This window comes from Sturnus vulgaris, chromosome 18 (genome assembly GCF_052056855.1).
Source record: "Sturnus vulgaris isolate bStuVul1 chromosome 18, bStuVul1.hap1, whole genome shotgun sequence".
Taxonomy (NCBI): domain Eukaryota; kingdom Metazoa; phylum Chordata; class Aves; order Passeriformes; family Sturnidae; genus Sturnus; species Sturnus vulgaris.
This window is the reverse complement of record NC_142260.1, coordinates 5,726,957-5,737,803: the sequence shown is the minus strand read 5'-3', so window position 1 is coordinate 5,737,803 and position 10,847 is coordinate 5,726,957. Positions and strand designations below refer to the sequence as shown.

Below are 10,847 nucleotides of genomic sequence, written 5' to 3'. Positions count from 1 at the left end.
GTTCCACCTTTTACAGCTTGAAGACTCTTGCACAGATGCATTTTACTCTGATGACAGCCAAATTTGTAAGATAAGGAATTTTATTAATAGACTTTCCTCCATCCACAGTTGTAATAAAAGGGAAAAAAATGGAGCAGGATAAAACCAAGGTAAAACAATAACTAAGGCCCACTTTCTTTATGGTCTTAATCAACAGGTATTTAATGACTGTATTATTATTCCCATTACAATTTTATCCAGTGCTTAACAACATTCTTGGGCTGAGAAGATGCATTTCTTCCATTCCCTTGACACCTCATCCTCATTTTGGATGTTGCTTGGGAAAAAATTCCTCAAAATCAACCCATCCCTCCTAGATTCTAATGCACCAGTCCCTGGGGGACCAGGGTGATGGAGCATCTTCCTTAGTGATGTGGCAGGTGCTACATCCTGTTCTGGCATCTGTGATGTTGGGGCAGTAAATAAAAGACCCCAGGAAAGGCAGTAAGACTGTTCAGTAAACCCCACAGGATTGGGGTGTGTTTGGAAGGCACAAGAGAGGGAGACCAGCAGTGTTTTGGCTGAGGTGTGCCTGTGGATATGCAGCTGAATGAAAAGTTAAACACTTTTAAACAGCAATCTGACCCCCACCACCTTTCTAACTTGGATTTGTCTGCTGCTCAGGCAAGAATGCCTCACTCTCCATGGGCCTGGAGTCAGGAATTCTCTCCTTGTAACAGACCACCCAGAGGTTCAAAAAAAGCCTAAAGCTTCAGGCAATCACAGAGTGATGATGATCACCCTTCACACAGAATCACTGTAGAATGGTTTGGGATGGAAGGGACCTTAAAGCTCAGCTCAATCCATCCCCTGCCATGGTTTATTGTATTCCACTGTCCCAGGCTGCTCCAAGCCCTGTCCAACCTGGCCTGGAATGCTTTTGCTTCCTTAGCCACTCTTGCAGGGATCCTGGGTATGGATGGGACAGGTTTCTCTCTCTTCTGACTCTAAGTAATGGCTTCATAACACTCCAAGGCCTGGAATGGTGGAAATCCCTTCCAGATCCCCCATGGAATGTCACCAGTGCCAAATAACCCAGAGGCTTCCAGAGGAGATGTGGAGGGCAGCATTCCCACAGAATATGGCACATGGAAAAACTTCCACTCCCCTGTTTCCCTGCCTTCATTAGGGCTCTAACTACATCCCATTCCTAGAGAACTGCTGCCTGCACCACCCCACCCATATTTGTACAGACTGGTCTGGGAGCTCCCTATTACAAACAGGGATTTATTTTGAACCTACCCCATTCCCTTGAGCTTCCACATTTCCCAATTCCCACATTCCTTGATTTCATGCTGTCCCAACTTTCTTACTACACTCACAATGAGAACCACCCCAAAAAGCCTATGTTAGATAAGAATCTTCCCTCCTATATACTCAGCAAATGAAGGATCAGCAGATGGAAAGGAATCTGTTCCCAGTCCCAAAGCTGCACTCAGCTTGGTGGGACACAACCTCCTCCACCCAGCTCTTCCCCAGAACTCAACACCAGGGAAGAGGAATGAAAGAAGCACTAGAAAAAAATTAAGAGCACATATTTTAAAAAGAAAAAAAAAAAAAAGAAAAATCGTATTAATTACATTCACCCATGGAATTAAGTAGCACCACCTCCCCACCTCTGGCTTAGCCAGCTCTCCTCAGTGCAGGATTTTCAGGGTGACCACCACAGGAGGCAGCAAGGCTGGGGAATTCCTCTGCAGGGATCCACTGCTGCTTATTTGTGTAGGTAAGCATCGAGCCACAGCTCCCCTGAATCTTTCAAAGAGCTGCCAAGAGAGAAACAAAGAGAATGAACCCCACGTTTCATCCAGAGCCTCGTGGGGAGAGTTCCCATCTACAGATGAAGCAGAGATCATGAAGTGATTTGGGTGAGAAGGGACCTTTAGAGGCCACCCCTCCCCTTGTCACTCCCTGGACCAGCACTGGACACCCCCTGACGTGGGAGCACAGCAGGGCAATACTCACTGCACGATGTCAGCAAAGGCTGTGAGCAGAGGCTTGCACTGGTACTCAATGCCATGCTTGGCACACAGGGACTTCACCAGAGGGGCCACCTTCCAGTAGTTGTGCCGTGGCATTGTAGGGAAAAGGCTGTGGGAAAAGGAGGAGGTGATTCAATGGCATCCCTCACCACCACACAGAATCCCAGCCCCTCTGCTGTGCCTGACTCTGGAAGTGCCCCGAGCTCCCCTTGTGCCACAGCCATGGCTGCTCTGCAATTGTCCCCCTCGTGTCCCTGCAGTGTCTGTGCTGGGAATTCTCCCCCCCGTGCCAGGCAACTTAGATCTGAAGTCGTGCTGGTGCTCACTGGTGCTCCAGAAATTTTCTTTTCGCAGTTCCCGTTCCAGCCCCACATAAAGAGCACAAAATTAACCCACATTATCTTTTGTTCTTGTCTCAGCTGACAAAGGGACCTTGGAGGCTCTTTAGCCCTGGTGTAACTAGCACTCCTTGGAACTGTTCCCAAGCCCTGTTTCCACGTACTGGTGCTCAATCTGGAAGTTCAGGTGGCCACTGAACCAGTCATTGAACAAGGACTGATGAACGTTGCAGGTTGCCTGGAGCTGAGAGAAAAAAAAAAAAAAAAAAAAAAAAAAAAAAAAAAAAAAAAAAGAAGTGCTGTTTTAAGTATTATTTTAGCAATGTCCCTTCTCAAACACAGGTTTCTCAGACCCACAGGAATTCTGGCTGGACACAACAGCTCCAGGAGTTATTTCCAGCCAACATGAGCTGGCCAGGCTGTGGTAGATGGACTTTACACACCCAGAAACTGTCACAGATCTCCATAAATAAGTTCTCACCTGGGTAGAGAACCAGTCCACATTCTTATCATAATCAATGTGCATGGGGATGTGATTCATTTGTGTGACCCAGACAAACCAGTTGCTTTCTATAAACCTGTGCAAACACAAAAAAAACCATCACAGATCACACACCCACGATGTGACAAGTCAGCACAGAGCACCCGTGCACACACCAGCTGGCTGCTGCCTGACAAAATGAACACCAGGAACCCCAAACATCTGTTCAGATCAGACCTACACACACCTTCCACCTCCTGCAGCCTGACAGGAAACCACCCCTGTCCCACTGAAAGGATCAGGAGAGAAGAACAGGGAGGGATGAGAAAAATAACCAGGGGGCTGGAGAAAAGCTGACACAAAGGATTGATACAAACTGGGCAGAGAAAATGTTGGAATTGCAAGTTGGATGATACCTGACTAACAGGTGGAGCCCCAGGGTACCCTTCACCCCCAGGAAGGGCAAATAGGTGAGGAAGAATCGGATGTAGAAGGACAGCATCCAGGCCAGGTCCTGTAGTACAGGGGACAGGGAAAACTTCATTAAAAGGAAGAATTTCTGGTTTCTGAATTTACCATCACTCCCTTTAAAACTTCCCGTAACATCTACTGATCAATTTTTCCTCCCTAGCCTCATCACAAAGCAACCTGACACAGCCATTCCCTGTACTCAGGAATTATCCTGGTTCCATGAGCCCAGCAGAGGGCAAACACCACACAGGACACGCTCTAAAGCACCACATTTTCCTTTGGATCTAAAGAGGAACCAAGCAGTGAGAAAACCAAAACCCAGAACACCAGAGAACATCTTTTGTTACCCAGTGGATCTTTGACAGAGAAAAGCTGTGGAAGATCCCCCTTTGGCAAACACCATTCCCAAATGTATACCCACATCCTTTGCTGCAGACACACACAACTCCCAGTAAATCTGGCACTGGAATTCACCCCTAAACCCAGGAGAAGCCCCCGTGGAGCTGACTCACCACCCACTGCTTCCGCTGCACGGCGAAGTAGAAGATGTACCACTGGAAGTAAAGGGGCACCAGAGCTGGGGGACCGACTGGAGGGACAAACAGAGCCATGAATTATCCCAGCAGGATGGGATGGAATGGGAAAACAAGGGGCAGAGTGACTGCTGGCCATGGAACTGCAGAGGGGGAGGTTACTCACTGATGAAGAAGTATTTGTGCTGGTGGTTGTAAGGCATGAATTTCTTCTTTTGCACACCAAGCTGTTAAAATACACAAATTACAAATACAAAAATTACTCAGGCCATGAAGACACCTGTGCACACACTCCTAAACTTCCAGGAGATGTCCTATCCAACCAAGCCAGCACCCACCATCCCCTGGAAGCTCGGCCTGGATGAGTTTTCACCCTGCCCTGGGTGCAGAAGGGGCTGGGCAGTGCCTTGCACCCAGTGACCTGCACAGGAAGCTCTGCTCCTACAGAGGGCACAAACTGCCCGAAAATGCTGAAATAGAAACCCACACAAACAGTTTGCTGACAAAGCAGAACTTCAGAATCAGAAAAACCCCAAGCTATGGTACTGTTATGATACTGTTGATGAAGATGGCAGTGTGTGGAACTCCCATCTCCTTTCAATTAGTCTGGAAAGCTGAGAAATGATCATTGAGGCATGAACCTGTGTCCACAGGAATGAGGGTGAACAGATTATCTTGCCTCTGAGGCTGCTCATTTTTCAATGTTTGCTGTACAAACACAACAGATCAAGCCACTGGCTTCCTCGAGGAACGCCACGATATTTTTGTACATGTTCAAACTAATTCCCAACAGCCCATCCCTTAATTTCAATGCAAAACAGAGCATTTAAAGTGACACTATGAATTTACATAGCTTTTTTTTAAAGGACATTGAAAACTAAACTAAAATTAACTGCAGAGCTGTACCAGATCCAGATGGGTACCACTGTGACACCCACTGCCAGGTTGAGACTACCAAAACAGCTTCTTTAATCAGGAATTGTAAAAGTTCCAGACAGCCCTGGCTTGTCATCTGCTGCTCCCATCCCCAGATCACTACAATTAGTCACACTGATCTTGGTAAAAGAGAACAACTTGTAATTCTCATCTTCATAAAACTGAAAGTCTCTCATCAAGGGAAATAGAAACTTGTAATCATGGCAAATATTTCATTCTTATCTTCCAACACTGCAAAAATAACTTTGAGTGAAGTTTTAAGAATATAAAGATCTCAGAATTGCTCGAATGTTACTGAGGAATATTAAGGACTAGCGGAAGGCAAAATAGCAATATAAAAAAAATCAAATTAATTAGTGTCCAGTCTCCAAGCTCTCTGCAAATTTGGATCCTATTGCTGTCACCCCCCAGCTTCCCTCAGGTCTCACCTCCACAGAGAGGGTTTTCCCCAAAGCAAAGAACAAGGGGTGCATGTTGACATCGGGGTCCTTGCGGAAGCAGTTGGGCTTGGCGTGGTGCTGGAAGTGGAGGTGGTTCCACCAGCTGGCAGGGGCTCCCTGTGGGATTGGGTGACAAGAAAGTGCCCTGAGGAAGGTGCATCTTCTGCCCTTAGCCCTGTCCTTATGCTGGGATTGTGGTGGCTGCAGAGCAGGGCTCCCCACACACCCAGTGCTCACCTTGAGGTGGCCGATGACGAATTTGTGCACCCAGTGGTTCCACCTGGACTTGCTGAAGACTGACAGGTGTCCAAAATCATGCTGGAGCCAGCCAGCCTGGGCCTGCAATTATGGAAACAACAGTGCTGCTGGGGAAGAAGAGCTGCCAGGAGGGTCTGTGTCTGAAAAGGGCTTTCTTCTCCCACTCCCACGCTCCTCACAACACATCCCTGGATAGCAAAAGTGCTTCCAGGGCCCAACCCCAACTCTCCTTTTTCACCACACACCAGAGCACTCCAGACTCTGCTTAATGACTTTTAGTCCTGGACAGTCTTTTCCATGAGGAAGGGAAAAATGTCATGGGAAAAAAACCAGGCACAGGGCTGAGAACCAGCATTTATTCCCCCACAAAACTGCTCTGAAATCGGCAACAAAGTCTCCTTTAAGGAGCAGCTTGCTGCTGCCTCCTCCAAGTACTTGTAATTCCAAGGGGATCAGCTGGCCACGGGAGGAATAGCTGGGGCTTTGAGAGCTGCTCTGCCCTCTCCTCTAACTCCCTGCAAGTTCCCATGGGAACACAGTGGCTTGGCCCCTGCTCACTGCCTTGGAGTTCTGGCACCGTGGAGCTCAGGAGCAGGGCATGGCTTTCATCGTGTGCAGAAGGCTGCAATAAGGAAGGCTTTGATGGAATATGGGGAGGGAAAAGTGAGGCAAAGCCTGCTCTACCACAGCAGCGTTTCTGCCCTTTTGGTGGAATCCCGGGAGAAGCAGGATTTGGGGGAGTCCGTGATGTGATAAGATTTGTCCCCTGCTTACAGCAACAAGCACCTAAGTCCCAAATTTGGCTTTTTGGGGCTTATTTTGTGTAGTTGCTCACCTGGACAGTGCCCAGAAGCACCGCAGAGAAGAGAAAAGGCACCAAGGATGCTCCAAAATACCAGATGATGAGCCAGGCTGCAACATCCAGCACCAAGATGTGGCAGAGACAGAGGAGGAAAAAGGCATGGTTGGGCTGGAGAAGCCCCATCTTCTCCACAGCAGCACGGAGCTCACGGAAATCTTCCACCAGCTTTTTCTGTGGGGAGACCCAAAAGCTGGTCAGAAAATGCCTCAGGAACATGAATAGGAGCATAGTTTTCACTCTCAGGGATGAAAAGGGGGAAAGCTGAAGGTCACCTGAAGACAAATCTTTGCTAAAACTACAAATAATGAAGTGAAATGAAGCTTCAGCCAGCAGTGATTCCAGGAGATCCTATGATCTTATGTACAAGGAGTTCTGCCTGCCAGTCAGAGAAGTTAAACAGAACAATTTCAACCCCAAACCCAGGTTCTTATGACACTCACGTTCTTGCTGGGCTCAAAGCTGGGCTGATCTGGTGCCAGTTCCCCGATCAGGAGAGGGTTCATGTACTTCCTTACCAGTGCCTTGTCAAGATGAAAAGCAATGAAAGGATCCTGAAACACAGAGAGAAGAGGAACAGGATGAAGAAAAACCATCATTCAGGTGACAGCAAAAGAAATCTATTCCATGATATGCTGGGCTATTCTAAAGATTCCTGTTGGGGAAATCAGTTACTTTTTCTTATTTAAATATGGTGTCAATCTCCATGGCAACCAGGTAAAAAAAAACAAACAAACATTAGTGGCTGTTATCACTACAGATTCTGTCCCTATATTTAAATTACAAATCCTGTAGACACATGTGGCACTTTGGCATCTAATTCCTTATCTCCCATTTACCTCCTTTCTGACATTTCTCTCCTGATGCCCAAATTGGCTTATTTTCACAATCTCCCTCAACCTAAGGATGTGGGGTTTTTTTTAATTTTCTGGGACAATATTTGCTTGCTGGGCATCACTTTGTAAGATTCCTGCACCATGCATTGTTTATCACTACAATTACTAGGCCATCATTGTGTGCTTTTAAAATAAAATGTGCTTTTAAAAGATCTCTGGTCAGGACAGGGGTTAAAAAAACTGGTTGGTGTTGCCAAGTCTGGGTCAGCTGTAGCATCCTCCCTGCTCAGGGTCACTGAATAAAGGAAGAAAAAAGAAAGGGGAACCAACATTTGCATTTTCTCATTGGAAAAGGGGGGGAAAATGGGGAGGAGTATGTGGGCAGAGCAGGGGAGGATGGTACCACAAATTTTGACCAATCCTTTCCATGGAGGCTGTAAAATCTGGAGTGCAATCCCAGCTGGGGGTTTGGTTGCACCTTCTAGAAACGAGATCAGCACACCAGAGGAGTTCTTCCTTTACTTCCCATTTTTCCTGGTTTTGTGGAGTCTCATTCTTTTGATCCCCAGGGACAAAACCACTGGAAAAATAAAACTTGGCAGGGGTTTCTGAGCGGTCAGCAGTTCAACTGCACCCGGCGGTGGCACTGATATCATCACCTAAAGAATGCAGCTGGCTGCAATCCACCATCCAGCCCTGCTCACTCCACGGGCTGACCTTTTTCTGCTCACAGAAACACAGAATGTTCAGGTGGGAAAGGCTCTGCAAAGCTCATCTCATCGTCCCCTGCCACAAACACCTTCCAGGTTGCTCCAAGCTTCACCCAACCAGGCCTGGAACACTTTCAGGGATGGGGCTCCACCACTTCTCTGGGCAACCTGTGCCAGTGGTAGGGCTTTGAAAACGCACATGTGCACCCTGCCCTGATGAAATGTTGCAAATTCGCTTATTATTTTTGGCTCTGAATGATATTCCTACGGTGGGATATTCCTACTGTGGAGATCTCAAGCTCCATCCTCCTGACTGAAACACAGTCCATCAGCACCATCCTACAGGGAGATTCCCAGCTCGTATCCATCCTTGGGTTCAAACACACGCATTTGGAGAAATGCATGGAAAAGGCACAAGCAGACAAAGGAAGGAAACACCACTGGTAAAAACACCCCACACTCAACTCCAGCAGCATTTACTGCGCTCTGCAACAGCTGCTGGCACTCAGGCACGAATGATTCATTCCTTTGTCGTGACTGAAATACGATTTCCAGTGATATTCTGCTCTAGTGCCTCTCTTGGGGCCGGGAAGTTCGAGTGGGGAGAAGGCAAACAACAACAACAACTCTCTCACCGCGTGTGCCACACGGGCGGCAGCATCCCATTGTCTTATGCGTGCAAAAATTACTATTATTACGGGCATTTAGGGCTGGGTTTTTTTCCCCGTTGCGGTTTTCAGCCATTCCTTCAGCAAGGCTTCCTTGTAACACCAATCCCCAACAATCCCACATATTCCCCGCGCACACAGGTCGTAAAGAACGCGTGTGTGGAACAGCCCAGCGCCCATCCCGACACGGCTCCCTGCATTCCCAGGGATGCTGCTCCGCGCTCGTCCCTGCTCCATCCCTGCCCGCTCACCGTGGCGTCCTGCCCGGCGTAGTGGCTGATGACCCGGGATCCCCCCGGGTGTCTCCGGCAGAAGTGGCTGATGTCGTACACCTTCCTGTCGATCACCAGCCAGCGCTCCTGCCCCGCTGCACCCCTCCCGTTCCGCTGACCGATCTCCTCCCAGGTGAAGCGCCGCATCCCCCCGCGCCCGGGCTCCGAGCCCTCCATGGCCGGGCTCGGCTCTCCCGGCTCGGCCCGGGCTCAGCTCGGCTCTCCCGGCTCGGCTCGGCTCTCCCGGCTCGGCCCGGGCTCAGCTCGGCTCTCCCGGCTCGGCTCGGCTCTCCCGGCTCGGCCCGGGCTCAGCTCGGCTCTCCCGGCTCGGCTCGGCTCTCGCGGGCTCGGTTGTCCCGGCTTGGCTCTCCCGGGCTCGGCCCGGGCTCAGCTCGGCTCTCCCGGGCTCGGCTCTCCCGGCTCGGCTCGGCTCTCCCGGCTCGGCTCGGTTCTCCCGGGCTCGGCCCAGACTCAGCTCGGCTCTCCCGGGCTCGGCTCGGCTCGGCCCGTCTCCGCCTCCCGGTTCCCCCCGCCCACGGGGCTGCGCTCGCCGTGCTCCCGCCCCCGGGGCCGTTCAGGGGAGCCGCGATGCTGGGGACGGACACCGCAGCTCAGAAGGAAACTCGGGCTGGCCGCGCTGGGATGGCTCCTGGAATCCTTTCGTTGAGAAAATCCCTCTGAGACCAGCAATTCCGCCAGCACTGCCAAGCCCATCAGCCGCAGAATCACGGGATCTGTGGAGATCCTTCAGTTCAACCCCCTGCCAAGGCAGGGTCACCTGGAGCAGGTGACACGGGATCGTATCCAGGTGCGTTGGAGAGGGAGACTCCACATCCCTCCTGAGGTCCCTGAGCAGCCTGTCCCAGTGCCCTGCCATCCTCAGTGTACAGCAGTTCTTCCTCACGCTGAGGTGAAACTTGTGGAATTTTAGTTTACACCTTTTGCTCCTTGTCCTGCTGCTGGGCACCACGGAAACGCGGCTCCAAATGCCACATACACGCGGCTTTAAAATCCGCCCAGCTGACTCCACCACAGCCCCGGACAGTCTGTTCCTTAACAACAACTTTCCCTCATATCCAACTCAAACCTCCCCTGGCACCTTGAGGCTGTTTCCTCTTGTCACTTGTTGTCACCCCCCCTGCCTGTCTCCACTGTCTTCCCAGGAAGTTTCCCTTCCTCACACCCAAGTTCCTTCTTTTGAACCACTTTTATAACCTGTTTCTCCTTATTTCTGGGCTGATTGTGACTTATCTTCCCCCCCCCCCCTTAATTTTGCTTCCTCTTTCCAGCAGATCTCTCCCTCCCTTCCAGCTGTCTCAGCTTTTGCTGTTCCTCAGGCTCCTTTTGGCTGCTCATGCCTGGATATGCAGCCAGAGGGAGGGAAGGTGTTGCCACAGGTAAATCACATCAAAACCCTGCAGATGGTTCTTGAGACAGCAGAATAATGCTGGAAGAGTGAATGATGCTCAAACAGACCAATCCCTCTGTATGGGACTTCATCCACATGAGTTACAAATTAAAATTCCTCTCCCCACACTCATCTCCCTTTCCACAGCAGCACCAGCCTTCTCCCTGAACTCTCATTATTGATCCCGGATTTCTTTGTTTCCCTTCACACCTTCCAATCTGACCTAGTTACAGCAATTCCAGTTGAAGGTAACCATAGAAACAAAGAGCCACCACCAGGCTGCATCCCCTCGCGTTCTGAGCATCACCTGATGGCAGCATCACATCTTGGAATTCTGTGCCTGCAAAAACACTGGATCGAATGTTTTTATTACCTTCCCTTCAGCAATTTGTATTAATGAACATTAATAAAGATCTTTAGCGTATTTTTTAACGTGACAATTATATTCAGAACAGTGCAGTAATTATTTCAAATTTTGTTTTTCCCCATTATCAATTGCACAACAGAATATTTATCCTAAATTTAGTCGATATTTCTCACCTTTTATCATGAATATGGGTGACACACAGGGATCAGATTTCTTTTTCCTACATTTGTTAAAAGAAAATCAATTCCA

General features: G+C 49.3%; 1 protein-coding gene and 1 long non-coding RNA gene across 2 annotated transcripts; one reads left to right on the top strand and one right to left on the bottom strand.

The window, feature by feature from the left end:
- Nucleotides 1–62: 62 nt before the first annotated feature.
- On the bottom strand, nt 63–9,271 carry LOC106854757 (acyl-CoA (8-3)-desaturase). The gene is made up of 12 exons (XM_014878837.2): nt 8,803–9,271; nt 6,781–6,891; nt 6,314–6,511; nt 5,458–5,559; nt 5,209–5,337; nt 4,011–4,071; nt 3,824–3,900; nt 3,257–3,354; nt 2,841–2,937; nt 2,524–2,603; nt 2,005–2,130; nt 63–1,805 (listed from the first exon to the last, which is right to left on the bottom strand). Exons 1-12 carry the CDS (start codon nt 8,998–9,000, stop codon nt 1,754–1,756), a joined length of 1,329 nt encoding a protein of 442 aa, XP_014734323.2. The 5' UTR covers nt 9,001–9,271; the 3' UTR covers nt 63–1,753.
- Nucleotides 9,272–9,394: 123 nt separating this feature from the next.
- LOC148221737 (uncharacterized) lies at nt 9,395–10,652 on the top strand. Its single transcript, XR_015807549.1, has 2 exons — nt 9,395–9,631; nt 10,116–10,652. It is a non-coding gene; the product is annotated as an uncharacterized LOC148221737 (long non-coding RNA).
- Nucleotides 10,653–10,847: the final 195 nt, after the last annotated feature.

Excerpts from the sequence above, each read along its gene's own strand:
- LOC106854757 (XM_014878837.2), bottom strand. The coding sequence starts at position 9,000 with ATGGAGGGCTCGGAGCCCGGGCGCGGGGGGATGCGGCGCTTCACCTGG. Across the intron at positions 3,901-4,010 it reads GCACAAATACTTCTTCATCA|TCGGTCCCCCAGCTCTGGTG; the intron begins GTGAGTAACCTC and ends TTGTCCCTCCAG. Across the intron at positions 2,131-2,523 it reads AACTTCCAGATTGAGCACCA|CCTTTTCCCTACAATGCCAC; the intron begins GTACGTGGAAAC and ends CTTTTCCCACAG.